The 27,714-nt window shown below is 51.6% G+C and overlaps 11 protein-coding genes across 11 annotated transcripts; 4 read left to right on the forward strand and 7 right to left on the reverse strand.

Annotated features, from left to right (window-relative positions):
* The first annotated feature begins 3,419 nt into the window (after nucleotides 1–3,419).
* P168DRAFT_289140 (putative membrane bound cation transporter) lies at nucleotides 3,420–6,313 on the forward strand. The gene is made up of 8 exons (XM_024836930.1): nucleotides 3,420–3,509; nucleotides 3,592–4,081; nucleotides 4,107–4,109; nucleotides 4,208–4,223; nucleotides 4,272–4,451; nucleotides 4,502–5,738; nucleotides 5,797–5,983; nucleotides 6,036–6,313. The coding sequence occupies exons 1-8, from the start codon at nucleotides 3,506–3,508 to the stop codon at nucleotides 6,085–6,087; spliced, it is 2,169 nt and encodes a 722-aa protein (XP_024694291.1). The 5' UTR covers nucleotides 3,420–3,505; the 3' UTR covers nucleotides 6,088–6,313.
* Nucleotides 6,314–9,956: 3,643 nt separating this feature from the next.
* On the forward strand, nucleotides 9,957–10,755 carry P168DRAFT_326031 (WW domain protein; the record flags this gene model as incomplete). The annotated part of the gene is made up of 3 exons (XM_024841075.1): nucleotides 9,957–10,107; nucleotides 10,143–10,583; nucleotides 10,646–10,755. The coding sequence occupies 3 exons, from the start codon at nucleotides 9,957–9,959 to the stop codon at nucleotides 10,753–10,755; spliced, it is 702 nt and encodes a 233-aa protein (XP_024694292.1).
* Nucleotides 10,756–11,018: 263 nt separating this feature from the next.
* P168DRAFT_317222 (uncharacterized protein) lies at nucleotides 11,019–11,454 on the forward strand (the record flags this gene model as incomplete). The annotated part of the gene is made up of 4 exons (XM_024840088.1): nucleotides 11,019–11,030; nucleotides 11,088–11,152; nucleotides 11,218–11,304; nucleotides 11,358–11,454. The coding sequence occupies 4 exons, from the start codon at nucleotides 11,019–11,021 to the stop codon at nucleotides 11,452–11,454; spliced, it is 261 nt and encodes an 86-aa protein (XP_024694293.1).
* A 55-nt stretch (nucleotides 11,455–11,509) lies between these two features.
* On the reverse strand, nucleotides 11,510–12,865 carry P168DRAFT_309938 (zinc-binding alcohol dehydrogenase family protein; the record flags this gene model as incomplete). Its single annotated transcript, XM_024839351.1, has 2 exons — nucleotides 11,635–12,865; nucleotides 11,510–11,593 (listed from the first exon to the last, which is right to left on the reverse strand). Exons 1-2 carry the CDS (start codon nucleotides 12,568–12,570, stop codon nucleotides 11,510–11,512), a joined length of 1,020 nt encoding a protein of 339 aa, XP_024694294.1. The 5' UTR covers nucleotides 12,571–12,865.
* A 213-nt stretch (nucleotides 12,866–13,078) lies between these two features.
* On the reverse strand, nucleotides 13,079–13,891 carry P168DRAFT_233936 (class I SAM-dependent methyltransferase; the record flags this gene model as incomplete). Its single annotated transcript, XM_024833390.1, has 1 exon — nucleotides 13,079–13,891. The coding sequence occupies one exon, from the start codon at nucleotides 13,889–13,891 to the stop codon at nucleotides 13,079–13,081; it is 813 nt and encodes a 270-aa protein (XP_024694295.1).
* Nucleotides 13,892–14,131: 240 nt separating this feature from the next.
* P168DRAFT_296083 (Zn(II)2Cys6 transcription factor domain-containing protein) lies at nucleotides 14,132–15,482 on the reverse strand (the record flags this gene model as incomplete). The annotated part of the gene is made up of 2 exons (XM_024838089.1): nucleotides 14,132–14,686; nucleotides 14,736–15,482. The coding sequence occupies 2 exons, from the start codon at nucleotides 15,480–15,482 to the stop codon at nucleotides 14,132–14,134; spliced, it is 1,302 nt and encodes a 433-aa protein (XP_024694296.1).
* Nucleotides 15,483–15,580: 98 nt separating this feature from the next.
* P168DRAFT_309941 (uncharacterized protein) lies at nucleotides 15,581–19,650 on the forward strand (the record flags this gene model as incomplete). Its single annotated transcript, XM_024839353.1, has 5 exons — nucleotides 15,581–15,646; nucleotides 15,866–15,996; nucleotides 16,075–16,121; nucleotides 16,175–17,944; nucleotides 17,975–19,650. 5 exons carry the CDS (start codon nucleotides 15,581–15,583, stop codon nucleotides 19,648–19,650), a joined length of 3,690 nt encoding a protein of 1,229 aa, XP_024694297.1.
* A 388-nt stretch (nucleotides 19,651–20,038) lies between these two features.
* On the reverse strand, nucleotides 20,039–22,058 carry P168DRAFT_250559 (uncharacterized protein). The gene is made up of 3 exons (XM_024834221.1): nucleotides 21,609–22,058; nucleotides 21,491–21,550; nucleotides 20,039–21,425 (listed from the first exon to the last, which is right to left on the reverse strand). Exons 1-3 carry the CDS (start codon nucleotides 21,685–21,687, stop codon nucleotides 20,128–20,130), a joined length of 1,437 nt encoding a protein of 478 aa, XP_024694298.1. The 5' UTR covers nucleotides 21,688–22,058; the 3' UTR covers nucleotides 20,039–20,127.
* A 103-nt stretch (nucleotides 22,059–22,161) lies between these two features.
* Nucleotides 22,162–23,091, reverse strand: P168DRAFT_326038 (ubiquitin carboxyl-terminal hydrolase). The gene is made up of 2 exons (XM_024841076.1): nucleotides 23,014–23,091; nucleotides 22,162–22,949 (listed from the first exon to the last, which is right to left on the reverse strand). The coding sequence occupies exons 1-2, from the start codon at nucleotides 23,066–23,068 to the stop codon at nucleotides 22,249–22,251; spliced, it is 756 nt and encodes a 251-aa protein (XP_024694299.1). The 5' UTR covers nucleotides 23,069–23,091; the 3' UTR covers nucleotides 22,162–22,248.
* Nucleotides 23,092–23,155: 64 nt separating this feature from the next.
* Nucleotides 23,156–25,092, reverse strand: P168DRAFT_309943 (SGNH/GDSL hydrolase family protein). The gene is made up of 10 exons (XM_024839354.1): nucleotides 24,824–25,092; nucleotides 24,764–24,770; nucleotides 24,614–24,703; nucleotides 24,440–24,549; nucleotides 24,370–24,388; nucleotides 24,230–24,319; nucleotides 24,061–24,154; nucleotides 23,935–23,991; nucleotides 23,646–23,882; nucleotides 23,156–23,533 (listed from the first exon to the last, which is right to left on the reverse strand). The coding sequence occupies exons 1-10, from the start codon at nucleotides 25,014–25,016 to the stop codon at nucleotides 23,231–23,233; spliced, it is 1,200 nt and encodes a 399-aa protein (XP_024694300.1). The 5' UTR covers nucleotides 25,017–25,092; the 3' UTR covers nucleotides 23,156–23,230.
* A 1,455-nt stretch (nucleotides 25,093–26,547) lies between these two features.
* Nucleotides 26,548–27,360, reverse strand: P168DRAFT_280602 (cell wall manno protein MnpA; the record flags this gene model as incomplete). The annotated part of the gene is made up of 1 exon (XM_024835877.1): nucleotides 26,548–27,360. One exon carries the CDS (start codon nucleotides 27,358–27,360, stop codon nucleotides 26,548–26,550), a length of 813 nt encoding a protein of 270 aa, XP_024694301.1.
* Between the last annotated feature and the right edge of the window lie 354 nt (nucleotides 27,361–27,714).

Genomic DNA, 27,714 nt, shown 5'->3' on the forward strand with positions numbered 1-27,714 from the left:
AAAAGAGAGAAAAAACACCTCCATGATCACCGCCTCCCTCGACCTCATGGCCCGCCGCTTCTTCCCAGGGCAGAACGCCGCCCTGGGGTTGAGTCTCTTCCTCTTCACCTTTATGTTTTTGCCTACTCTGGTCATGCTACTCGCCGTCATCGCTTTCTTCCTCTTCTTCTATCCCCGGCTAACCAAGCATGATTGGCATTGACCTCCCGTCTTCCGTCTTCCGTCTTTTGTCCTCACTATAAAAGTTTAATTGTGTGTACCTCCTCGACCTGAGGATATCTAATATAGACGTGACTGATTTGGGATAGTTTCTTGTACAGTACACGATCGATCGATTCGACCGACTGATGATTACGACCCGGCTTGGATCCTACGATTGTGTTTTTTCCTTTTATTTCATTTTCTCCATCTATTTTCCATTTTTATATATGGTCTACACCCAGCGTCTTTGTTGCGATCCTCCATTGTGAATACTCCTGCACTCTAATCGTTGCATTGATCCATCGCGGGTCTACCCTTAATCAATATCTTAATAAACCAGGCAACCCATCCTATTGCTGCGTCGCTCTTCCATCCCTTGATTCAACCCCTCCTTAGATCCTACCAGCCACTCCGAATCTCGCAATGTCTACATATCATTTGACGTCAAACAATGCCACGCCCTTTTCATGAAATATCAGTCGATTACGCACCACCGCCATCTTGTGGTGGCTGCACGGCAGCGGCTGGCGGGAGATGTGAATCTTATATATACCTCTGGGAAACATACCAGAGTCAACTCTACCAATGACATGATATCAACGATTAAGAAAATGGGTTCATTGAGCTTGACTCTTATGTTGTGTCGAAAGTAACTTGGAAAAAGGTCAAATTCAAATGTTCAGATATGTTATATCATTTGCAATGTTATACGTTTCATGCATGTCCATCTGTAGTTATGGAACCCGATTCGTATAGTGGTAGATTGAACCTCAATATCACGTTTATGGGATTCGTCCTGATACATTCTTTGAACGATGTTCAGAAATCTGCGGGACGTACACACTCCACTTCAATCGCAATACGATCAGTAGGGTCACTGACCACCGAGGCTGTCAATTGTTCGTCCTCCTGTGTGCAATCGCATCATCACCTACTACACAGACATCAAACGCCCCGGGGTTCAAATGTCGCAGCCGTGTCTATCAGCCCCGCTGCACCGTACATTGGGGAAGATACGACCCCTATTAAGAGAACAGACCCAATGAATTGGGAAGCGGGAATTGTTGGGTCTTCCGGACGGACCTGCAGTTTAGCTCTCGAGGTTATCGCTGTTGACTGGTAGTAGGACGAGCCTCAAATCGCAGTCATCAGCTTCATTACGCATGCTGAGTCAATGGCTCTCCTTCGTAACGAAATCTCTAATGCGGATTATTCCCTCGATTGCAATGCAAAATGGGGATGCTGTGATGTAATACAAGTCTGGATTCATGATTGTACTACACAATCCTCCATCCAGTATGGCTCTCACAGGTGAATGGATAGCTTGTGTGGAAATGCAATATCCCAGTTTTGGTAAATGGGTTACAAGGTATGTGCCACGATATTGCCTGTTCATAGATGACAGTCATTGTGAAGAGCAATGACGGTCATGATCCCTCCCGTATTCTAAACCATGCGCCTAGTGGGCAGTCACACGTAGTCCATTATATCCGACCAACTCCCCAAAGCTAATTCCCCGAGGCCTCAAGATGGTGGCCATTTCAAAAGGGATAATATCGAGGTAGTGGAGTGTTCGAAGCCTCGCGGGGCTGCTACGTGTTGGGATATAGTTTAATGTCCAGAGGTTGTGGAGAGGATGTTTTGCGGGGAATGTCTTGCTATTCACTGTTTCATTTGTTTACTTTCCGTCTCTTCCGACTCATTCGTCTTTCTCAATCAAGTATGTACATTTGTTCAGAAGGCACTATACTAGTGTATTCTTTGACAGCAATAGCGTTGCTTAAAATAGACCTCTAGGCATGTAAATCTCATACTTGTCGGAAAAGATATGTTGTAGACGGCCGTTTACCCATGAGCGATATATCACCATGACGTCATCCGAGAATTCGGCTAGCATTCATTCGCGCTGCGCCGACGTTAGGTATCTCTGTAATCGAATCAGTGTGACCAGGACAACACAGCGCAGTGGACGACATATGAGGTAAGGATTACGACAATGATTTCATAGTGAGCGAAATATAGCACCCTTTGTTTTTATTAGGATGCTGCGAGGAGTCAGTAAGGAAGAAGCTTTGGACACGAGAGACGCAAGGTAACTTCCACCAATTAGACTACTTCGGAGAAGCTCCTCGGTCGCCATTGATGACAGCGGTGGCGCAGCGGTGATTCATAGGGACAGCCACTGTGGCGCAGTCATATCTCGCTTGGGAGTCATCGCTGTCCAGTGGAACATGTGATGTAAACCACGGTCATCTCACCATCTACCATGGGATTAGCGTGATAAAGATAGAAGCCAGAAAGAATTCTGGTTAGGACAGCGACCCCTGATACGGAATAGACCAATCATGGTGCTGATCGGCCTTACATACGATCTAACCCCATTGGTTGTAGGTGGATTCTGGAGGGCCCGTGGACGGGTCAGGGACTCAGGGTTTTCAGAGGACTAACTCTGAAGGGACTAGAGGTAGGGACTGGACTGGAGGCAACTGTCGCCTTATAGGGAATCCGGAAGGATTGTGAGGCGGCCTCCTAATTTCCTGATCGGACCCTCCTTACAGGTTCGATAGGCAGACCTATTCCGTCGTAGAATCGAACAAAAGTGGACAAAGAGAGCCTGTTCATTATGCATGTTGACTTTTCCCTTGGTGTTTGTTTTTCGCTTACTCCGTATCTCCTGAAGCCAAAAGGTGGAGATTGACCCAGTTTTCTCAAGGAGATCATAGTAGTCTGGACTGGCCGTAATTGATAACTCTGTCTGTAACAAGGGGCGTTTCAGGCAACCACATAAACATGGCTCCTGCGACCAACAACGGGAGACGACCTAGTCCTCGTTGGATGGGAAGGGATCCTATACTCAATCTCGGTAATAAGTTTAGGATGGAATTTTCTCGACGACCCGTGCGGACTAGGACGACAGAGGGAAAGACTGGAGCCTCGATGATATCTGACTAGCCGAACTAATGCGTGGCGACTCAGGCGTCTGCGGATTTCGCCTGGATGCCTGAGTGTGATTGGGTGGGGAGGACGATCGTCATGCCTTGGCACCTCAGGCTTCGACGCCCGTGATTTGATGGCCAAGGGGGATTTCTTCATAAAACGGGCCACCTCGCTTTTAAACTTGATCTGACCGAAGCTTGACGTGCTTGTCGACGGGTATCGTATCTTCTTTCCAGGGTTCCATATTTATTCTTTCCTCTACTTCCTCTCTATCCTCTCCACCCCCCCCCCCCTTCCACCACAGTTATCAACAAACAAGGCCTCTTTTTTGCCTTCCCGGTTCTCACCAGCCGTTGTCCTGAAATACATGCGTGAGTTGCCCGATCTTATCCCCTACAACAACTCCACTACATCAAAACCTAGGCGAATGTCACTAATCTTGGCGTGTTCTAGACCGGATTCACTCGTGGGCGAAAGCTCACGCGTCTTCCCCCAACTCCAACCCCAATGAGTTCCCGACTGGCGTCTCCGATCATCCTCCCGCCGAGGATGAACCCCCGTCAGGTCAGCATGGGGAAGTGAAGCAAGAGACCAAGGGTGACCCGGCTCCCCCGGGCCCCGATGGACTGTCAACGGTGGGAAGCCCCCCCAAACCCGGACTGGTCACCCGCATGAGAAATGGCTCCGTCCGCTTCGTGGGTCATACCAAGACCGCCCTCTTCCACAGCTGGATCAATGTCCTGCTCGTTTTTGTGCCCGCGGGCATCGCCGTTGCAGCGGCTGGTCTGAACCCCGTCATCATTTTCGCTCTAAATGCCGTGGCTATCATCCCGCTGGCTGGCTTGCTTAGCCATGCCACCGAATGTGTGGCCTGTCGCCTTGGAGACACCATCGGTGCGCTCATCAACGTGACCTTTGGTAATGCCGTGGAATTGATTATTTTGTACGATCTCCTTCGTCTCCCTCTTTATTTATTTATTTTATTTTTTTTGACATTATACTAACTTATACATAGTATGTAAGTCATGAATGCCTCAGGTTTTAGGTATTATACTAATCCCCCGTGAAGCATTGCTCTAGTCAAGGTATGTTCCCCACTATACATCCAGACAGATCCATTCTAACAAACCCAGAATGAAATCCGTATCGTTCAAGCGTCTCTCTTGGGCTCCATCTTGGCCAACCTGCTGTTGATTCTTGGCATGGCCTTCCTTCTGGGTGGTCTCCGCTTCCGGGAACAGATCTACAACAGCACCGTCACCCAGATGAGCGCCTGTCTCCTCAGTCTCAGTGTCATGAGTCTATTATTGCCCGTCAGTATTCTTGTATTATCTCTCCTTGGCCCACGCTAACCCACCCCCAGACGGCCTTCCACGCATCCTGGACGGACAAGGTGAAAGCAGACAAATTCACCCTCCAAGTCAGCCGTGGCACAAGCGTCGTCCTTCTTCTCGTGTACATCTTGTATATTATCTTCCAGCTCAAGTCGCATGCCTATCTCTACGCCAGCATCCCCCAGCAGATTATCGACGAAGAGTCTCACCCCGGTGTGTTGGCCGATTTGATGAACTCCTCGTCGGATTCGTCCAGCAGTTCGTCGGATGAGTCGGATGATACCACCACCTCGTGGACGACGGCGAAACGGATCAAGCGCGCCATGAAGTATCGTCGGCGCCGCAAGTCTAGCACCAGCTCGAAGGGAACCTCGTCGCACCAGTCCATCCAAAAGCGTTTGACGTCCGACCTGCCCTCAGGGTCTGTCGGTGGCTCGAGCTCCAGCCATCAGGACATCCCCGGCGGCCCCTTGGCCGTCGACTTCGGCGATGACGCTCGCTACGAGGCCGACACCGACGCGCCACGATCCCACGAGCCGCAGACCCGAGATTTCGGCCATCTGCCCACCACCAAGGACTTGAAGGACGAGCACAAAGCGAAGCGTCGCGAGCAGAAGAAAAAGAAGCGTGCAGAGGACCGGGTCCCCGCCCCGGCGGCGGCCGACGCGCCGGTCGTTTCCCGGCCGTCGTTGAAATCCCACCAGTCCAGCCCGGCACATCCTTACGGCACGGCCACCACCGGCGAGGGCGCCGACCAGCCAAAGCCGTGGTCCTCCTTCCGCCCCAACTTCCCCTCGCTGTTAACCAACACGGTCTTCTCGAACCCCCAGGCCTCAAGCCCCGTTACTCCAGGCGAGAGCGGCAATACCAGCGGGCTGCGCCGCACCCACTCCCTGCCCAATCACATGAACCGCCCCCCGCCGGTCGGCAACGCCGTCCAGTTCGCCCGCGGCGCCGCCCGCATGCCGTCGACCGTCGATCCATCGGCGCCTGTCACTCCGGAGCACCCCGAAGCGGAAATGTCGCGCACGGCAGCCATCGTGATGCTGCTGATTTCCACCGCCCTGGTGGCCGTGTGTGCCGAATTCCTGGTAGACGCCATTCCCGCCATGATCGAAAGCTCCAATGTCAGCGAGGCTTTTATCGGGTTGATTATCCTGCCCATCGTGGGTAACGCCGCGGAACACGTGACCGCCGTCACCGTCGCCACCAAGAACAAGATGGACTTGTCCATTGGTGTGTCTGTCGGCAGTAGTATCCAGATTGGTGTGTTTTCCCCCATCAACGAATTTGATTTGATTTACAGATGTACTAACCCTGACAGCTATCTTCGTCACTCCCCTGGTCGTTATCCTTGGATGGTGCATGGACAAGGAAATGACGCTGTACTTCACCCTGTTCGAGACGGTGTGTTTGTTCGTCACGGCATTCGTGGTCAACTTCCTGGTGCTGGACGGCCGCAGTAACTACCTCGAGGGAGCGCTGCTGGTTGCCAGTTATGTGATTATTGCGTAAGTTCATTTCTTTCCCCTGAGAGTTTTGGATATGATGCTAACTGGTTAGACTGGCTTCCTTCTTCTATCCCGATAGCAGCGAGACGAGCACGGCGATTTAGTTGCTGATTGCAGTCTCGGCTGTATCAATCCACTTCGACGTTATTGTCGTGTAGGAGATTGCGTTGTGCGAGGAGTAACGGAACGTGTGGATGTGGTGTGTGGTGGGTGTGGTTATGTGGATGACAGATAGTAGAAAGCCAACCTCTAATACATCTATCCTTGGCTTTTTGGAATAATACGGATCACTTTTGTTATGATAATGATAATTACTATCATAGTATCCCCTTTTCTATTTCCTTCCTTCATGAATCTTATTTAGTCCCCACTGGCAGAACACAAGGCAAGACACTGTATACACCCAGCGACAAACAGACAGGCAAATAGCGGCACCCCGTGCGGCACACCTTATCCTCTGCATCTGCATTTGCATCTTGCATCAATAGTACAGTAAATTACCTAGTATCTCACCGCCACATGACCAGTGATATAGGTAGGTAAGGTACCTCACCTACCTCGCACCAATGACTCACTCGGATTATGTAGGGAGTAAGAAAAAGATATACACTCAGCTGGCAGAGTGGTATCTTGTAGAGGGGATAGAAAATATTTGTCAGGAACTGGCTACCTACCTGGTATTTGGTGCTTTTGCTTATATTGTAATGCTTTCTTTGATTCTATCTGATTTTGTTTTCTTTTCACACACATTGTAACTATGAGCATTGATACTAAGAGCTTGAGCATCACGATTTGATGGTAGATACCATACCATCCCAGTTACCTATCTAAACAATTTTTTTAACTCCCTTGCGTATTTCGAACGTGTCTACCCCGTACTCCATAGACCCATCATGAAAGGCCCACAAAAGTTGGCATATCCTATTCCTGAATGACGCGGAAGACTGCCCGGACGATCACCGGAGAAAACCATCCTCTCTATGACAGGTGCGGATATTTACTGTGATCAGCTCTAATCATAGAACAAAGGTGAATGGAAACATTAATGTAGGCTCTATTCCTACTAACAGACATATGAAACTCGCTGGACGTATAGTTTGAGTAGTGTATCCTGTCTGACCCTTTTAGTACTACTGACTTTATCTCTTAGACCTGTCACCTTGTCTAATCCAATCCGTCATTTGAGGAGCGAGCCATTGTGAGAGCAGAGGCTAAAAGGATATACAACTCCTGCTATCTACATCCCCACCGCAGGATTACATTATGAGAATCAATTTGCTGCACACTGCGTGATCATTCAATGATTTACAGAATTTCCCATACGTGATAAATGAACCTGCCCCTGTAATGATCAGAATAGACTATATTCAAGAAGGGACGTATATCTTGCCCACCACCCCCCACTTCACAAAATAGGAGAGCTACTCGTATTGATCTTCGAGTCACCAGCTTTGAGCCTATCGCGACTATCCCTTTTCTCTTACAATTCTCTTTTACCACAGCCCATGTTGTTGAAGAGCAAGACCACTCATCGAAGATGCGAGTCATATATCTGTTGACCTTTGTCTCTGCTTTTAAGTTGGCCTACTCGGCTACTGGGAAGGTCAATTCAAAGGGACTAGACTAGCGACAATCATGTATATACTAGCCTAAATACTGAAACGACTTATATATAGAGCTGAAAATGACCGTGGCCAGTTTTTAAGGCCTATTTTTCGATGCAATTATTGTCTTTATCTCAGCTAGATAACGGTATAATAGATAGGACGTAAGTATCTATCTCTGTATCTGTTGGCTTACTTAGATCTAATTAACGGTGATAATCAACAGAAGGTAAGCATACATCCTTTCTATATAATACTTGACTCTGTTTTAGCTAACTGTGGCAATCAACAGGGAGTGAGTATCTGTTCTTTTATGTGAAGATCAATTTATACCTAGCTATCAATGAAAAGAAATTACAAGTAAGGGTAACCTACTCCCTACGATTATTAACCTTCATCTGGCGAATAATAAGTCAGAGATTGTGAGTGTCTATAGCCGTCTAATCTACGTAACAATTGACTTTGTTTCGGATGCTGGTTCCTACAAGAAATTAAGAAAGCTGGTTGGGGGAGGATTAGAAGAAGCCTGGCCCTCTTCATACTTCGAGTCCACAGCCTGATATTTGGCAGACTTCTAGAGCTGAAACTGGGATGGGTACGGAATACCAGAATAATGACCAATTAACCAGTCAACAGAAGAAATGTAAACAAAATAACACTTCATGATTGGGCTTGAAGATTGAATTTATTTCTTTGTTATAATCTTGTCATCTGGACAAATACAGGGGTTTGAGCCTGTGATTAGCTATGTAGGCCTCAGCGACAAGTCTTATATCAAGTATAGCCGTTGGCGCCTAATCCTCATAGTCTACCTAACAAGGGAAGTAGGTCTATATTAGACCGTATCACAATAATATGCCCTCGATACAACTACCTCTTGAGGAGTTAATGGCAATGGAAGAGTTGGCTACTTCAAATCCGAGTAACCCAATCCCATTCTGAAACATTGATCCAGAAACGAGAAGACATTGTTATTTCTAATTCAAACCATCTATATTATCTCCAGTCTTCTCAAATAACCAAAATTGTTGTACTTGTGGGAACATTCGATTCTTGCAGATCACCGTGAATCCCGACCCAGCCCCAGACCCCATTCGGATTCGATTCTGGCTACTCGGCCTCAAGCCCGACCCCAATCCGCACTGAATAGGGGCGGTCCGGGGACAGATTTTCGGGGAAGATCCTGTCATTCTAGGCTAGCCCTCTCCCCACGTCTCATAAACAGGTATATTACTGATTATGGATGTACAGGTGACAGTTTGAGTGAACCAAGACAAGTTAGGCAAGGCACTAAATCTGCTCCAGACAGGAGCACTCAGTGCGCAAATGCCGCAGTTTCTGATACAACAACCACCTACAGATACAACCGTGTCTTTCTGCCGTCACCTACAGTTACTGCATACTAGGTAGGTACCGTACCTAGTCGGTGTTTCCGTACTCTGTCCATAGACACCTAGCTAATTAGTGACCCACCAATATGATGCAGGCCAAAAATAACATGGGACTATTGTAAAAGGGGGGGATCCCGACTCATCTATTCCAGATTTAGAGCAAAACTAGTATGAAGGAGAGCAAAAGAATGGAATAGAATGATGGAATGGAGAAAGTAGTAGAAGATGCAAAGAATATGGATGCCTGGAAAAGGGGGTGAATGTTTGTGGCTGAGTCTGTTAATGCTGGTGTGGCTGGTGCGGGGCAACCCTGTTGTTTGATTGGTTGATGAGGCGGTATTGCTGTGGCGCCAAGCGTTGCCTAAGGCAGGTGTGGGGTCTGTTTGTTGTTTCTGCAGCTTCCTAATAGTAGTGGGGCAGGTTATGGACATGTCATTCTACTTCTTGATTGAGAGGGTTCTGTGTATTGTGTGATTCTTCTTTACTTGATTTGAAGGTACACTTTGATATCATATAGTATGGTGTCATATGGTATTGTATATTATAGTATCGGGTAGCAGCATACCATAGAGTACAAAATGATATCGTGTCTTTAGGGCTGCCAGGATGAGACAGACTAAATTATGTCGCTGCCTGATGCATCTCCAGATAGTACTAACGCTGTGGAGCCGTCTCCTCTTCCTCAATAGTCCATACTCTTCGATATCATCCTGTCATCTGTACCCTTCCCAACATTCCCCCCTACCAATGGTTTCAGCTGTTAACCCATGTTGGGAGGGTCTGCATGCGAGAATGCCCCTCCCTCCATGAAGCTAGCCATGCGTAACATACGTGTACACATTATAGTCGTACCCCTCGATCACCAGACCTGACCACCCGGACATATATAAAGGTCGTAGCAGACACCTTTCCCCCGGTTTCCCAACAATACTACACTATACCACCCTCTCCCACCCTCACATACTCAATCAGAACAAAATGGCCCACTACGGCGAAGCCCCCTCCTACTACGCCGACCAGCGGCCTCCCTACAGCGAGCGCCCCTCCTACGGCGAGCACCCTCCCTATGGAGAGCGTCCTCCCTACGGAGACCGTCCTTCCTACGGCGGCGAACGCCCTGCCTACGACCGTCCCCCCTACGACCGCCCTCCCTACGAAGACCAGCGCCCCCCTACGCCGGAGGCGAGCGGTCCTACGGATCCCCCTCTCCCTACGGCGCGCCGCCGCCGTCCTCCGCACGCCCGCCCACCATGCCCCCTCCGCCTCTCCCCTACGGCTGGGTCCAGGAGTGGGAGCCCAGCACGCGCCGCGCCTTCTTCTTTGAGACTGCCTCCGGCCGCTCGCAGTGGGAAGCCCCCATCGCGGACTCGGAGTACGGCTCCCGCGATATGCCCCCGCCGGGTGGTGGTTACTACGGTGGTGCGCCGCACGGTGAGAGCGGGTATCCCCCTCATGGTGGGGAGGGGTATCCTCCTCAAGAGGGATACTCGGAGCACAAGGAGAAGAAGGACAAGGGGCTGAGTGATAATGCGAAGATGGCGATGATGGGAGTGGGTGGTTTGGCTGTTGGCGCTGGTGTCGGGGCGTTGGTGGCGCATGAACTTGGTATGTTCTTCCTTTCCCATTCGTTTTACTTTCGGGTCGGAAGACAGTCTAACATGGTGCAGGCGAAGAATCCAGCTCTGATGAGGAAGAGAAGAGGGAGGAGGAGAGAGAGGAGAGGGAGGAAGAGAGGGAAGAGGCGTACTCGGATCATGGGGAGTCTGATGATTGGTGATTTATATCGAGCGGACTTTAGATCATTTGGGTTTGTTTGGTGCTTGGGATTTAGCTTATTGTCTGGATGGAATACATTAAATTGATCTTTCTATTTACCTCCTATATTTGTCTTGGGATCTGGTCGATCGATACGGGTGGACCCGTGATGGAACTAGTTGATTATGATGTCATGATTGACTCGTATACACCCCACCTCGACACGATAAATAGACAGGATCAGCCTTCAACCTGATCAGAATTTGAATCGGTATGCAGTACATTATGATCCGCTACGTATGTCATATTCTATCAATTCCCTTCCTGGCTACAATGTTACTAAGTAATGAATAGACCATCGTGATCAATTACGACTCGCTGGACGCGTACAACGCGCATGGCAGCCAGATGGAGACATTGTACGTCGCTTGCCCCCATATGCCTTTCTGACAGTACCCAAGTGTCCCTTCTAACGGTAGATCAGCGTGAAAGCAGCGTTCGAGCAGAAGGGCGCCACGGAGCACACGCTGTTTATCTCGACGCGGAGCTTGCCGCCTATTCATACCACGTCGTGGGTTATCTCCCTTTTTTTCATTTCTGGATGGCAGATTCTAACTAATATAGATTTGTGGCCCCTGATACGGTGACCCTGGATGAGCTCAAGACAGTGCGACGTGTGTTTCCTGAGGGAGTCAATGTGGAGATCCATCAGGAGGCTTGATGCCTATACATAGTCATATACAGTATAACGGACGCGCCCATAACAATAATATAAATCAAGCAGTCTCCCCAACATTATAAACCAACTTCACCCCACTAACCCTCCCCGCCCTCATCTCCTCCAACCCCTCCAACACCCCCTCAACCCCCCCTCTCCAACCCTCATCGCATGCGGCACGACCTTCCCCTCAGCAAGCAACCCCTCTGCGAGCGCCCAAAACCGCCTCGAAAACGCCTGATCCTCCGCACTCGCCTCAAACACTCTATCCCCATAGCGAAACTCCTTCCCAACCGCCGTATACCCCATCGTAAACCGACTATTGACATTCGCTCGCTCAACCTTCACCGGCAACAGCGCACTGTACTCCCCGCCCTGCGACGACAGCGCCTTACCGCAGTATGCCGCGGTAGACTCTAGCGACACACAGTCCAGGCACAGGCGCAGCTTGTCGCCAGTAATCTCCCGAATTCGCTCTGCAGCGGACTCGTCCCGTGAGTTGAAGACCTCATCTGCGCCTAGCGCGCGCACTTTCTCGAAATGTTGCGGCGAGCATGTTGCTATCACGCGGTACCCGGATAGCTTCGCGAACTGGACCGCTAGCGCCCCCGTCGCTGTCGACGCCCCATAAATCAACACCGCCTCTTGCTCTGGCTTGGCTGGGGGGCTCCCAGGCAACACCATCCCCAAACTCTGATACAGCGCCTGTCCCACAGTAGTAACACCCACCCCCAGCGTCGCGGCCTCCTGAAACGACAAATTATCCGGAATCCGAGTTTGCGTGCCAACCGGCACGACGATATACTCCGCGAAAGCGCCGTCCTCAGGCTGTCCGGCGTTGCATCCGTGCGCGAATCCGCAGATGCGGTCTCCTTTTTTAAGATCTGTTGACGATGCGGCTGTTGGGCTGAGGGCTTCGACTGTGCCAGAGTAGTCGCACCCGACGAGGACCCCTGGTGGGGCGCGCGCTGTAACATGCTTCCAGTCTGTGGGGTTCAGGGCCACGCTGGCGGTTTTGACGAGGATGTAGCCGTCGCGGAGGGTGGGGAGGGGTTGGGTGGTTGTTAGGGTTGCTGTTTTGGTGGGGGTCACGATGAGGGCTTTTTGGGTGGGGGACATGGTTGCGGTGGATTTGGTTAACTGTGCTTGGGAGGGGGATTCGGGATGGGGATGATGGTTGTGTGTGGTAGTGGGTGTGTGGGGAGAAGGCCTTTATAGATCTGTATAGGCGGTTCTGGAGTAGATGGTGATGGATGATATATTCGATGACAAATGATCTCTAATCTCCGCGGTTTAATTCCGAGATAATAGTTAGTTAGTATATTCTGGAAGATTCATAATCTAGTGGTTTGGCGCTTGATTATAAATTACATCTCAGCCATGGCGTTTAGAGGGAAGGGATCGCTTCACTTGTCTATTTCTACTACTGCTTAGGGTTAGTTCGTTGTGATCGTTCGATCGCCAAGATCAGTTCGTTTTGTTGACTAGAATGGCCTTGACATCTGGTTTGTGGGAATGAGGGTGACATGTCTTTTGTAGAGAATTGACGATCGTGCTTGATTTTAAATACAATGGACATGTTTGCATCTTGACTGGAGTGGAATTTATCGATTAAGATAGCGTCAACTCACTTAAAACAGACAATCTCCCCATGAAGTACCCCAAACCACCCCTGTTCATCCACCACCCACTCCCTCCACCCACGCGCCATGCTCTCCAATTCCTGCGCAGTCGCCCACCCGCCCCCAAGCACCATAGTCGTAAACCCCGACGACTGCGTCCGCTCTGCCATCGTACCGCCCCAGTACTCGCGCTCCTCCGGCGTGCTAAAGCACCACGTCCCCGTCGACTTCTGGATCTTGTCCACCGGGAACCCAGCCTCCTGGGCCCACGTGTGAATGTACGACCCCGGGTTTGGGTGCCCTCCCTTCCCCTTGGCCATTCGCTCAGTCACTGCGTGCCATGTTTGGATCCCTTGATTTTCAGGATACCAGCTGAAAGTGGCGGACTCGCGCGCGGCGACGATGCCGCCGTTGGATTTGGCGACGCGGCGCATTTCCCGCAGGGCTTGAACCGGGTCTGCGATGTGTTGTAGGACCTGGTGCACGTGGACTAAGTCGAAACTGTTGTCGGGGAAGGCAAGTGAATGGATGTCCCCGACGCGGAAATCGATGTTCGTGACTCCTTCGCGAGAGGCGAGCGATCGCGCCTCGTCTAGAGGATCGGGGACGTACTCGATCCCTGTCACGTGGCCGTTGGGAACCCGGCGGGCGAGGTCGACGCTGATTGACCCGGGTCCGCATCCAATGTCGAGGATGGTCATGTCGGAGCGGAGGTGCGGGATTAAGTATGGCGTGGAGTTGGTGACGGTGCGCCAGCTGTGGGTTTGGAGGACTGGGGCAGCATGGTCTGTGGCGTAGACCGGTTCTGAGTGGAACATCTTGGATGAGTGTGAGAGGGTTGTGAAGAAAGTAATTTGGGTTTGGTGCAGTCCGTTGATCATCCCAAGCTCGACGATCTAGGGTTTATATGCGGCGGATGGTGGGGTCCCGCTCGGAGTCCCCGCTCGGAGTTCCGAGGTCAATCGGGGGCGAGAGTCGCATGACGACAGACTTCCTCACGACATCCTAAGTGTCCTGGTATCTTTGATCTCGTGTCAAGAGCCATATTAACTACTCTGTTAGCATCCGTGGAGGTGTGAACACACGCCGAAAATCATCATCCCATATTCATCCAGCGTTTGAGCCCAGCGTTCGATCCTTGCTCTCCGCTCGGTTGATCCCGTCTCCGCAGACCTCCACAGCTCAGATATCTCGAAGAACCCGTCCTCCCAGTCTAGTAGGTAACGATCGTATGACTTTTCCCACCCATCGCGACTGTGAGCACTCCAGAGTTCTTTGTCTTCCGGCGCGTACACTCCCCTCATCTCATCGGCGCCGAAATTGGGCAGTAGCCGGTCGGCGTTGTACACGCTATTGAAGAGGTACATGGCTAGGATGGTGCGTCGTTTCGCAGCCACCACGATCCAGGACTCCCACGACGGTCGCGTATGCGCGACCTCAGCCGTGCAGAAGAGGCCATTGCAGGCGGTGCGGGCTGCGAGCTCCATCAAAGTGATCATCGTCTTATCGTTGACAGCGGCAGAAGAGTTCCGTGGTGAGAAATACATCATGATCGAGTAGAGGAGGTACGCCTGGAAAGATGACAGCTGGTCGAAGTCGTGCGGACTAGGCGGCTGGGCATGGGTTAGAGAGCGTCGAACGTGGGGGGGGTGGTCGTGATACCTCTGTAGCCAACCGTTCCATCTCCCTCTCGACTGTGCTAATCACCATCGCCTCACTACCAGGCACCGCTTGCTCCCACAGCCGGACCAAACTATAGCAGTTAGCGAGCGACCGGGGCATCTCCCGGCCGGTTATCTGCGCCCAGTGTATAATCGGTGGAAGACCACTATCCTTCAACATGAACCGTGGGTAGGTAGCCAAGACTCGCGAGATATATTGTAGCGTGAACGGATGATAGACCTTGGGAAACTCCTCCTGCCCCAGGGGAGGGAGAATATACGGTCTCAGCCATCGGTCCCGGATATCTCCCGCATTTGCGCTCGGGACTAGACTGATGTCTACAAAGTTGAAGGAGTATGCAGACTGATCGGAACCACTTGTTCCCACGTGTCTGTGCGGTGGGATCGGAGAATGCCAGATGGAGCCGCTCGTACTGGGAGCTACAGGGATGGGCATCTCGGGGAGTGGATCAATCGACGGCGTACCCAACACCGATGCATCAGGATACGACTCACAAGTCGTATCTTCGATTGCGAAATGAGATGCCTTGGCACGACTCGAGTCGCTACCTCCGCTGAGAACAGGATACACGCACGCTCGACCCGATAACCGGCAGCGAGAACAGACCGGTCGGTCGAGGCTGCAGCGGACCTTGGATTTGGTGCAGCTTTGACATGCTTTTTTGCGTGGAGGCGCCCCCTGTCTCTTTCTGTGAGATTGTGGACTGAAGGACGGTTCTGGGCCCATTCCTGATGTAATAACAGTAGTTGCAAGAATGACGGTTCCGACCCGATCGGAATTCCGAGGCCGGCTCGGGTATGGAGTCCGGCCTCAGGCACCAAGGCATGCAGCATGGTGGTGGACGATCCTTCCGGTATGGACAATGTCGTGGCCAACTCCTTCCTCATTCTGTAAGTATAACCCGTTGAACTGTTGGGGAATATAGTAGATAACCAGTCCTTCCTAATCAGGGAGCTGGCTGTGTAGATGACTTAATCGTTTGTATGTACTGGGAGTCTTCTTGCTGTTGTTGACTTCCCATCCAGACATCCTCCCAACATCATTATATCATCATTCTGAACCCCCAATCTACCATGCTTATCCCAGCCCGTATCTATATACATGAAAAGCACTTCTACCCCGTAGGCAACACGCCTGCAGTGTGCTTGACCCATCCTCTCCCGCCGGAGCAAGATGCACACCTGCTACTTCTTGGCTGTGGGGACGCGCGCAACGTTCTGTTTACCATCTATGCGGATTTGTCGATCGGCAAGTAGCGTGTCGCGCAGTCAGAGGAGCACTCGAGCATCGTATAGCTGATTTATGGCCTAGCTAAGAGACGCAAACTCGACTTCACCTGTTGCGACCTTGAACCGGAGATCATAGGTGAGGCTGTCTCTCAGGTTTCAATCGGGAATCTCTCATTTGACCCTATGTAGCCCGCAATATTGTTCTATTCACACTGCTCATGGATGATGAGCAAAACAACAATCTTCAGAAAATATGGAACCTTTACTATCATCGTCTGGTCGACCAGGACAGTCTTGAGCTTCTCCGAGAACAGGCGTCTAAACTGAAGAAGTTGGCAGCCACGACTGACCTTTGGAGGAGAGGAGAATACGGCAGCATGCTTCGTTTCCTTGACTCTTACACGTTGACCCAGGTCTCTCAGCTGTGGGACTTTTACTCTCAAAGGCCACCTGATGGCTCTGCCTATGAGAATCAGCAAAATCTCCTCCACCAGGAATTTCAGGAGGCAGAACGAGTTCGATCTCAGATCGTCGGGAGCAATTCAATGCTAGGGGGCCTTCGCTCAACAGCACCGGTCTCTACAATTGCCCACGACGATTTGAGTACATCCTATCGACGGTACTGGACGTATGGAGTTGCAGACCCGAGCCAGGAAGCAAATGGTCTGGACAACAGCCTAAACCCCATGCTCGGGACGCCAAACGCGGCCTTAATCATACATCATGCAACAGATCCTGTTCTCGACTTCCACCTTGCTACCGGATATGCGCCTCTTTCTTCCAATTCTCCGCTGAAGCCGAACAAAGGCGAAGACGGGTCTTTCACTAACGCGTGCTACCAAACGGCGTTTGTCGAGTTCGCGGCCTATGCCAAAACATTCCGCTGTGCCAGACCGAGACTCACCATTCGATTTATCGCCTCAGATGCCCTGGCCCTTTGCCACACTCTGCAACATATGAACAATACGGGCAATAGTGAGGCACACTGGTATCGAAATTCACAAACATACGTGCCTCTCAATCTTGACTCCAATGATTTCAACCCCAGGAGCGATCATCCTGCCCCTCTATCCTTTGATGCAATTGATACATCTAATCTGGCTGACCACCTCGGATGTATCAATTTGCTAGCTGCAGCTGGTCCTCTCTTAAACCGAAAGCCTACCTCTACGCTATCAACCGAGCTTTTGGTTCGATGCGAGGGAGATCTTAATGACTATCTCAAGGATCTACTTCTGGGCGATCTGCCAACTGTTGCCCTCCTGTTCAACTTGACGCCAATACAGTACTGGACGGGAACCACTGCAACTTCGGTGTGGGACGAGAGACAGCTAAATATAGTCCTGCAGGATTCGCTGGGCGAATATAACACCCGCTGTCGCTATATCATCCAGTGGAAAAGCGCTCGACACTCATCCCAAGAGACCAATCTCCTCAATGATACAACTATACCTCTGCAGTTTGAGCAGCCTGGGCTCACCAATCTGTTATACCAATTGTACTTGCGGATGGTCGAGGATGAATCTTTGCCAGTCTTGGCCACATCGCGCAAAGAGCTGGCAAGTGGGCCTTCCGGATTCTACACAAGAGCGAGCTTTGTAGCGATACTAGGATTGATTCATAAATCAGACCTGGTCAATTGGTCCGTCTTCATCCGCGAGTTGTGCCTGCTAATCACTAGGCACCATTCGTCCAGGTCTATGTCTTCGTACACTTCTCCTCAGGAGATGTTTGTGTATTTGCACATGTGCGGGCTTCCCCTGCCATCGGACTATGAGCTGACACCCTACCGGCCGGTCAAGGGGATGCCCTGTCCCTTGCAAAACTGGAAGACTATTCCTCCTACACTTTGCATCACCATTGTGGTTCCACGGACACTACTTGGTTTCTTGAAAATGGCCAACCCAATGGATGGGAGCCCAATATTTCATGTGGTACTGAACGGTCCACAGACGAACGGTGATATAGTTTTTGCAGATATACAGCTAGGATTTGGTAAATTGACCTTCGCTGGAGTTAGAAATTCTGAAAGCTGCGTTTTGAGTGTCCAGCATGACGGGGAACCGTGGACTGGTATTGCGCCAATGATTGTCTCGGTGATTGTGCCCTCCTCGATCATACGACAAGATCGCAGTATGTCGACCAGAGTTACTCTTGGACTAAAACCTACCGTTCCCGTACAGCGCTTCATGGACGAGCTCGGACAGGGACTCGCTATCTGCCAGTCCAGCCTCAAAGACCCCAACGTGCTCGTAACGAAACATCGCCCGAATATGACTGGATATCAATCGATATCCGGAAATTCTGTTTCACCATGTGCACGACCAAAGGAGTTAAGCATGTACCAATCTACCGACAGTCAGACCCATGCCCGTGTTCATGTATCCCTGGATAAAGATTTGAAAGTCAAGTGTATCACTGTCCATGTTGATATCTACGCCGGGCCATTACAAGATAAGCTCCGCTCAAAGGTCGCAGTCAGCGTATTCCAAGATTCCATTTTCGGGGTGTCTATACGCTTCCAGGAAGGCCCATTGATCGAACAAGTGCAACTCCCATGTCCAGTTACAATGACCGGAAGCGAGACAAGGATCGAGCTGGAAGCATCCTACGTTGAATTCAGGGCTCCGGTAGCCACGCGGAGCGAGCTATCAAGCCGCCCTGACAACTTTTACTGGACAGGAATATACCAGCAGAGACCAATCATATACAATCCACATTACATATCCCTAGACCAACTACCCATACTTGATATCGAGGAGTCGGTAAAGCTCAAGTGGCTCATCAATGATCTCGCCGATATGTGGTCCGAGACGGAACGAGCGTTCCGCGAAAGAAACATGGCAACGAATCTACGTTCAAACTTCAAGAACACGCTCCTCAAATTGTTCGTGGATTTTGCTGGAGTCCAAGACACCAAGCACCACAAGCCATTCAGCCTGAGCGATCCCCAAAACGGGGGTCTCTTCGCCCTGATCTTCCCAGCAAACCTGCGACTCGATCTCCCCCACCAGACCGTAGTCCTCGACGTGGCCATCATCCCCCTGTCCAATAACAGCATCCACAAGATAACGTCACTACTCTCCACCATCGAGACTGTTAGATCTTCGGAAATAAAAATCGACGAGCGGGAGTCTCTCCTCTGGAAGCACACCCTCCCCGCAATGGTCGAGCGATGCCGCACATGGAAGCACAAGCGAGCCTGCGAGTATATCCGGGCCGAGAAGATGCCCCTCTCGCTCGAAACAGGCGACCGATACATCTGCTCCTGCGGGAAGGGGACATTCCCTGCGGGATTCTGGTCCAGGAACAAAGGAGACGAAGCGGACTTATGGAGACTTATGTCCAAGCACGCCATCCGCGCCGCCATCTCGCCGTGCTTCTCCGTGCCTTTCGTGGAGAGACAATACACCCTCCCACTGGCTAAGCCTGGCCCGGTCTCTCCTGCGCCAACAGACAACCCCCCCACAAAGCCCACAGGCCTAGACGGAAAGAGAGGCTTGTGCGCAATGTGCGGGAAGACTAGACAAGAAGCTGGGGGGTTGCGAGAATGCAATGGCTGCAGGGTCGCCGAGTACTGTTCTAGAGAATGCCATCTCGAGCACTGGAGAGGGGAGCATAAAGGGCTGTGTCGGCGTGTTGACCGCGCTGGGAGTTCCATGTAGTGTTGGTTATTGCGGAGGTTATTGATAGTGAGTTGGTGGTGTAGACTTGGGTCTGGGTAGAAGATATGGTGGTTTTGGGCGATGCAGTTATTACTATATACTATTTGATTGATGTTATTATTGTTAATGTTATTACTACTTTCATACTCATGTCTGTCCAATTCTCCCAATACCGTCGGCGTAGGTAGACACAGGGTTCATGGGGTTGTTTTTTTTAGCTACGTATATATGCGGGCTACTAGTGTTGCTGTGCTAGATAGTGGCAGTCCTCCCGACTGGCTGCGCCGCGGTGGCCGTGCCTGCGCGGGCACCAGTATGACGAGCGGGTCTGGTACGAGTAGAATCCATCCATTGGAATACATTACTATTTACAAGGAGTAGGCTGATTCGAACGGGCGATTTGTGCGCCGCATATCGATATACATACATATAGGTAGGTAGGTAGGTAGGTAGGGTAGGTAGCTCAATTAGGATCCACTAGGCTGGTCCCGGCGCTTCATAAGAGACACCCGATTTGGATAAAACCCTCGCCAAGCCCTGGTGAACCTCTACCTGGAAGGCCTCAAAAGGGTAGCGCTCGCCGTCGACGCTGAGGCAGCCGTCGCCGTCGCGCGGGGTGAGGCGGTAGGCGGTTGCTTTGCGCATTTGGACGTGCGGGAGGTGGAAGCATTTTGCCTGGGGGAGCTTGATGATTGCTTCGAGGGCTTTGGTCCAGCCGATGGAGGTGTCGATGGTCATGATGTCCATTAGGCCGTCTGAGGCGAGAGATGCGGGGAAGAAATTTGTGTCGCGCGAGACGACGGCCATGTTGCTGGCGTAGAAGCTGGCTAGGGTGTCGGCGGGGATGGTTTCCCAGGTTGGGGGGAGGGGGTCTTGGACGGTGCCGAATTTGAGGGGGAGGCCGGTGGGGGATGGAGGGTTGGAAGCGGGGGATGGGGTGAAGGGTTGGTTCTTTTTGTTGGCGTAGTGTTCTTGGATTTGGGAGTTGTCGTCGAGGACGACGTTGACGGCTAGGTCGCAGGGGTAGGAGGTGCGTTGGGCGAGGGTTGCGAAGACGCCGTAGAGGAAGCGGTGGTCGCCCATCCAGCGCAGATGCTCGGTCTTGAGGTCGCAGTCGGCGAGCACGCCGAGGCACTGGGATAGAAATGAGACGGTGTGGGTGTCTCCTTGGGTGATGGAGAGGAGGTCCATGGGCATTTCCAGCCCCTTGACGATCCCTAGAGCGGCGAGGGAGACGCTTCCGGTGTCGAAGAGGTTCCAGGCCATGGCATTGCCGGACCCGCAGGGGATCATGGCGACGGCGATGTTGGCGAGTGCGTCCTGCGCATCGGGCCGTTTTGCCAGGCCGTTGAAGGCTTCGTGCGGTAGACCATCGCCGGAGCAGCAAATTATGGCGTCGTAGGCATTGAGGTCAAGGGCCTCGCAGATGTCGGTGGCATGGCCTCGATATTCGGTTTTCCGCACGTCGACTTGACATTGCGCCGCAGCAAAGATTGGGTCTGCCTGTGTCTTGTACCGGTGATATGCGTTGTCGCAGAAGGAGTTGATGATGACTTTCAGTCGCTTGTGTCGTTGGGCTCGGCCATAGGCCCACTCTAGCACCTTATCGGCCCAAGGTGCCGCTGTCTCCTGTTCCTTTTCGGCGAGGGGATATTGGAGGGCGTTGACAGTCGCATCGTCATCGGTGGATTCCACGAAGGTAATTGTTAACCCGCCAGGGGCAACGAAGGTATTGAGAAGGTTGTACGAGGGGATGGAGTAGTGAGGGGCGACATCTGGTGGGAGTCAATTGCCATGCTTGTGGTGGAATATTGTCCATAGCATAGAATACAAGTCGTACCTGAGCCGGACAGCAATCCACAACACGAACGCTGAGTTTTTCTCCGCGACGGACGATCATCTACGGTGTCACGCCACGTTAGCTACTAGCTTTTTTGAAACGGAGCATCAATACATACCAACAATCGAGAGGGTATCATCTTGGATGGAAAGACGCACAGACTGCGCAAGCGTCAAGCTGCGGGGGGAGGAATGCATGAGGGGCACAATGGCAGCCAAAATGACAGCCAATGGGATGGGAAAAGAGCGAAGGAATCAGAAAACGGGCCCCCTTGAGGTAGTCAAGGAGAGTCGTCGGAGATCAGGATAGACGCGACAGCGAGAGCTAATCAGGGGACGGAATAATAGAAGAGACGTCACTGGTTTGGGGAGAGGAGAACGGATCCACTTGGTATGCACCGAAGATCTAGACCGTGCTGGGTGCTGGGCTCACTCCGTGGTGCTGAGCCCGGGATACGGCGGAGCTTGACGATCAACCGCAACGAACACTGAGCATATGAAGCAGGAGAACGGCAGGATAAAGATGAGGCCGATTGAAAGGACATTGGAGGTTGAAAGGATGAAGGAAAAGTGACCGATTGGAGATACTCGGTTCACCAGATGACGTCTCACCGCCTGGCATATTTATTATACTTGTTTCACCCACCCATGACTAATTATGCAGTGGATATAGATATAGATGTGCATTATCTGTATAGCCACATTAGATGTCAGAACAGACAATACAGTAGACCCTGACCATCATACCAAGGAGACAGTTCACTCCTCTGCAATAGCAACAACACTCATCCCACCCTTCACCTCCCTCGCAGTATCAACAAAGTCTCCCACCGTCAAGCGCAAGCCCTCCTCACTCAACAGATCACCCCCATCCCTCGGCAACACACCCCGTAGAAAAGGCCCATTCAACCCCCCATTCAGCTCCCAAACGTGCCCATCACCAGTCCGCACGAATCCCACAAAATGCGCCGTGTACTCCTCTGCAGGCGGGATATGCGACACGCCGCGCTGCGCAGCGGCCATGTGAGCGTCCTCCAGGAACTGCGAGTCGTAGAGGAGCTGGGCTCTTTCCGCGGGAGGGAGGTCGACTGCGCGGTTGAGAAATGTATCGAGGTTAGACTCTGGGGCAATGTAGCCGCCGGGTCGTTGGTTGTCTTTGGTAGGGAGGTTGAGAACGCAGTGGAGGAGGGCCATGAGGCCGCAGGCGTTGCCGATTGTTTGGCGGGCCCAAAAGATGGGTTCGGTGGGACCGTGGCTTGTGTAGGTGGGAATTGTTGGGGTGATCGATTCGCGGGCGGCTTTGTAGATGGGGGGCTCGACACAGAGGATGAGGGCGTTGATGGGGCGGGGGATTAGGGCGAGGAGGTCGGGGTCCGTGGTTGAGAGGACGTCGTGGAAGGTGAGGGTGGGGGAGATCGCGAGGGATTGGCAAAGGGGGGTGAAGATCTCGGGGTTGTTTTCTGTTTTTTTTTTTTTTTCTATCAGTATGGGGGGTGAGGGGGTGAGGTTGAATGTAGGTGTTACCGAGTGGAATGAACGTTTTGCGACCGTTGATGTACTCCACTCCGGGTGTAGACATGATGGCAATGGTTTGATAGCAATGCCTAGATAGATGGAGTAGAGAAAAAGATGCAATGAAGTTTTGAAAGTATAAATACACTGCATACATCAGGCTACCAGGCACCCCCGCGTCGTCAGCATGACAGCAACAACGCCAAGAGATGCACCAACCACAGTCAACTCAATATCCAGCTTCATCATTCCAATACAGCGTATCATGCTCGACCTCCGGCCCCGACGCCGCAAATTCCCACCCAAGCCGCAACTTCACAAACTGCATCAGATGGCTCGCGATCTTGATATGCCCCACGTCCGTTGGGTGATCCTTCGGATTCACGTCATTGTGGTGTAGGATCCCTGTTGTATCGAAGTAGTGCACGAACCCGCTTTCTCGGAAGCGCTCGAATACTCGTTTCAAGGCGCGCACGTACAGCGGTACCTGGACGTAGGTGTCTTTTTTGGAGTCGAAGGTGCCCCAGAGTGACTGCGCCATTGAATAGTACACATCAGCAACGCAAAGAACGGCATGCAAGGGACAGAAGGGCGAGAAAATGAAGAGAGAAAGAGAGAAAGAAAGAGAGAAAGAGAGGATATACCATGATAATTATATTCGCCTGCGGCCACGCCTCATGGACCTCTTCAATCAACTTCACATAGCTATCGTAAAAGTCTTCCGGCGCGACCTCATTGCCCTTGCGGTGATCGTTTGTTCCCAAGTTGATGACGACGAGATCGGCGGCGCGATGGTCGCTCACGTTCCACTTTTCGGGGCTCGTGCCGTACACTTTTTTGGCGCGGGCACCGCAGTCAGAGGCTTGGTTCCACTGGTATGTCTTCATTGACTCTGAGTATTTGCATGCCTTCAATTTGAAGAGGGGGGCGTACCATTCCGCGGGCATTGTCATAGCATTCTTTGTCTTGGAGGCAGATCCCCGGGTATGCCTATCATATCCATCATTCATGAGATTGACTGTTACAGTCATTGGTCGTGTGTTGGACAGAGGGATGTACCGTGATGGAGTATTCGACGTTTCCTAGTCCCGCGGCGAAGGCAAATGCCCACGAAGAGAGGCCTTCATAGGTGCCGTACTGTCCCGATGCCAGTCTACATGTAGATACCATCCCCTGTCGTTAAACTCATGCTTGATCAGATAAATGGTCGTGTAGGGGGGGTACGCACGAATCGCCAATGATCTCCACGTTCTTTCCGAACTCAGGGGATTTGCGCAATTGAGCGTCGACGCCGACGGAGACATTGTTTAGTTGGACTGTGCATCGCGGTAAGCGTGGTTTTATGAGTGTATGCTTGAGGTGACTTATCCGTAGGCCCAGTTGGTGACTATCCTCCGCGTCAGTAATCATTGTTGGTGGGGAGATATGTAATACCTACCCCGAAGCTCAAACGTAGTCTGTTCAGCTGCGACGCCAGTCTCTGGCCCCACGAACTGGTGGACCGAGTCGGCCGTTACGTTGGAGAACTCCCAGTCCAGACCGGCGATGCTGTTCCTTTACGTTTAGCACCGTTATCCTGCAGTGTAGTCATCAGCATGGAGAAGGACCATACCGATACGCCACAAGCACACCCTCAGACGTCTGAGGACCGAACCCAAGCGCGACCTGATTTCCCGTAAAATCGAATTTAGCCCCGGGGGCACTGTTCCATCAGTTTTTTCCTCTCCTATCCAGAAGAGATTTGCAGAATCAAAGAACGCACGACCACCCTAGTCACCTGTCAGAGCCCGAAACTAAGAGAAACCCGAAAAGCCAGTCATACATGAAATATGTTTACTATCCCACCGTCCCTTATACCCAATCTCCACCGCGTCCGCCGCGTACGTCCTCCACGATTCGTCGAGCGCAATCGCGGGCGTCTGTCCCGGGTAGGGATTTTCGCGCAGCTGTCCATTTTGGATGATACTCGCCGAGGCGAAGCCCAGCAGCGTCGCGAAGAGGGACGCGACTTGCATTGTGGATTGTGGGATGTCTGCCTCGGTGGAGGGTGTTTTCAAGGGCGATTGTTATGGTGGGAAGGAAGGACGAAGAAGTCTGTCCGGACTAACTCCCTTTGTTGGAGCAAGCTAGCTCTAGACCTTCATTCTCTTTTTTGTCTGTTTTTTTTGGTTCGTTCAGCTGCAAGGTATCAGAATCAAGTCATTGGGAACCTTCTATTGGAATTTGAGGTGGATCTTGGGCTTTTTTGGTAGGGATCGGCGCTCATTGCGCAGATCGATCGCGGCAAGGGGAAAATCGATCTGGTTTGGTTCGTGACTTTTGGTAAGGGGATGTATACATATGTCGCTTTTTTGTCCAGGGGTTGATTGTCTGTTTGGGTCAGGAATGTGGGGATTGGAATTCGGATAGAAGCTGTGGAAGCTGGGTTGGGTGGTTTGGTCGGAATGATATCTGAAGTGGCTTGCATACAATAATATAAAGAGTATATATATCTATTCGATATCAAGTACTTCCACCCACTGTACACGTTTGGTCATTCTACAACACAGGGTATATTACTGACATTGACTGTACAGCAATCCATACAATATTGCCTTCATCCAACTACTAGAGACTGGAAATTAATCTCAACTAGAACGTAATATAATGAGGATCAATACTACCATATAATATTTGCGGAGGAATAGTGTGCAACCAGCCAAAGCCCAGCTACTCTGCACAGCTTTCATTCAAGTTTAATCCTCCATAATCTTGCAATCTTCCATATTTTGACAAAAACATTACAACCATTACTAGCTGACCGTTTCCATCGGCACTGTCCTACAATATACAACTAGCCGTCTACTGCTTAGCGTAGGGCCCTAATCATAGGAAAGAGTCGCAGGATCATATCCAGCTGCCCTCACGAACTCAGCCACATTGAAGGAATGGTCTCTTATAAGCACTACTACCGTCATCTACCGCCTCGCTGCCTTAAATGCAGGTCGAAGGATATGGTTCTTAGACTACGTGATATCACGTCAGCTTATCATGACTGTTGGGAAGTGATTTACTGGATGTGTATCCTGTATACTTGAGAGTTGCCTTACAAGGCTGTATTCTATGTGGATTTCATAGCACTGGCGTGTGCTTAATATCTTACGGGAGGTCTCTGAGTCACACTTCTGCTATTAAGGGGGAAGGGAAAAAGGCGTGATTCTAGAGGATATGGTAGAATGTCATGACTGTTGAATGAATATACCACATAATGTACTCCGTAGAGGGCCATCACTTCTTATTATTGTACATCGCATTGTTCAAACATTTACCAAGTATAGAAATCAAGGCATAGGCAGTGCGATATATTATAAATACCAATACAACTAAACTATTCGAGCTCATCGAGAAAAACCCCCGACCGGAACAGTACACGATAAGAATCGAATATACAGAGCAAAGCCCAATGCGAAATTCCCTTTTCCAATTGTCTTACATCGTAGCCTGGTCTTCGACCTCGTCACCCGTCGTAGGATCCTAAGCATCCGAGCCCGCGAGCTCACCACACACTTAGATAGCGATGGCGATGGCAGCGGCGACGGCGGCACCACCGAAGGAGAAGCCGGCGCGGCTGGCAGCGCCGGTGAAGACGGGGGGAGCGGCCGAGCCGGTGGGGGCGGGCACGCCGGAGGAGGAAGCAGTCGGGGCGGCAGTGGGGCCGGGGATGACGGGGGCGGAGGTGGTGCTGCCGCCGTTGCCACCGGTGGGCTCGGGCTTGTCGTCACCGCCGTTGCCGCCGGTGGGCTCGGGCTTCTCGGTGGGCTCGGGCTTGTCGCCGCCGCCGTTGCCGCCGTCCTTGGCGTCCTTGTAGGCGTCCACACCCTTCTGGAGGGCCTTGGTGATGCCGGCGGAGAGCTCGTCGGCGATGTCGCTCAGGGCCTCGGGGACCTTGGCGGAGAGGGCCTCGGCGAGGCCCTTGGCGGCGTCGAACTGCTCGGACAGGGCGGCCTTGATCTCACCGGCGGCGCCGGCGGCCTCGAACTTGGACTTCTTGCTGATGAGGTTGTCGACGGCGGTCTCGATCTTGTCGGTCAGGTCCTGGATGGGGGAGGTCAGGCCCAGGGCGTCGCTGCTGGTCAGGTCGTCGCCGGCCTTGACGGTCTCGGTGCCCTTGGTGGTCACGGAGATGAGCTCCTCCGAGGCGGACTGGACCTTGGAGGCGTCGCCGCCGTTGTAGCTGGAGATGGCCGAGTCGAGGGCCTCGGTCTTGGCGGAGATGTCCTTGATCAGGCTTTGGACTTCCTTGCCGTCACGCTGGACGAGGGAAGGGGTGGCGATGGCCGAGGTGGCCAGGCCCAGGGTGAAGAGGGCAGTGAACTTCATGGTGACTTGATGTGTTGTAAAACGACGGTGGTTGGATTATTAAGTATATATATAAAAAAAAACAATGGAAAGATGGGAATAAACGAATGCCCGAGTGATCTGTCAAACGAATGGATCGACTTCTGCTACACCGGTGGAAGATCTGGAGAGAGCCGCTTTATATACACATCTTGCCCCCTACCTCACATGCTGGATCGTCCATGACCGAGGCCAGACTAGGGGCGCATGCGGGTTATTCTTAGCAATTCATTTTAAATATTTTAAATATTTTAAATTGGTTAAAATTGGCGGCAGGAGCCTGACCATGGGGGGGTCTGGTTGGGTTTAGTGAATCGAGATGATCTGACTGGATGT

Source organism: Aspergillus campestris (genome assembly GCF_002847485.1).
Source record: "Aspergillus campestris IBT 28561 chromosome Unknown P168scaffold_4, whole genome shotgun sequence".
NCBI classification, from domain to species: Eukaryota; Fungi; Ascomycota; class Eurotiomycetes; order Eurotiales; family Aspergillaceae; genus Aspergillus; species Aspergillus campestris.

Coding starts and splice junctions, on each gene's coding strand:
- P168DRAFT_289140 (XM_024836930.1), top strand. Junction 4,452..4,501: donor TCATGAGTCTATTATTGCCC/GTCAGTATTCTT, acceptor ACCCACCCCCAG/ACGGCCTTCCACGCATCCTG. Junction 5,739..5,796: donor CGGCAGTAGTATCCAGATTG/GTGTGTTTTCCC, acceptor TAACCCTGACAG/CTATCTTCGTCACTCCCCTG.
- P168DRAFT_309943 (XM_024839354.1), bottom strand. CDS start 25,016: ATGCAAGTCGCGTCCCTCTTCGCGACGCTGCTGGGCTTCGCCTCGGCG. Junction 24,550..24,613: donor GGTGTGCTTGTGGCGTATCG/GTATGGTCCTTC, acceptor GTAAAGGAACAG/CATCGCCGGTCTGGACTGGG. Junction 23,534..23,645: donor AGGCGAATATAATTATCATG/GTATATCCTCTC, acceptor TCAATGGCGCAG/TCACTCTGGGGCACCTTCGA.
- P168DRAFT_326038 (XM_024841076.1), bottom strand. CDS start 23,068: ATGTCTACACCCGGAGTGGAGTACATCAACGGTCGCAAAACGTTCATT. Junction 22,950..23,013: donor CAAAACGTTCATTCCACTCG/GTAACACCTACA, acceptor AAAAAAAAACAG/AAAACAACCCCGAGATCTTC.
- P168DRAFT_250559 (XM_024834221.1), bottom strand. CDS start 21,687: ATGCATTCCTCCCCCCGCAGCTTGACGCTTGCGCAGTCTGTGCGTCTT. Junction 21,551..21,608: donor TGATACCCTCTCGATTGTTG/GTATGTATTGAT, acceptor GTGACACCGTAG/ATGATCGTCCGTCGCGGAGA. Junction 21,426..21,490: donor TGGATTGCTGTCCGGCTCAG/GTACGACTTGTA, acceptor GACTCCCACCAG/ATGTCGCCCCTCACTACTCC.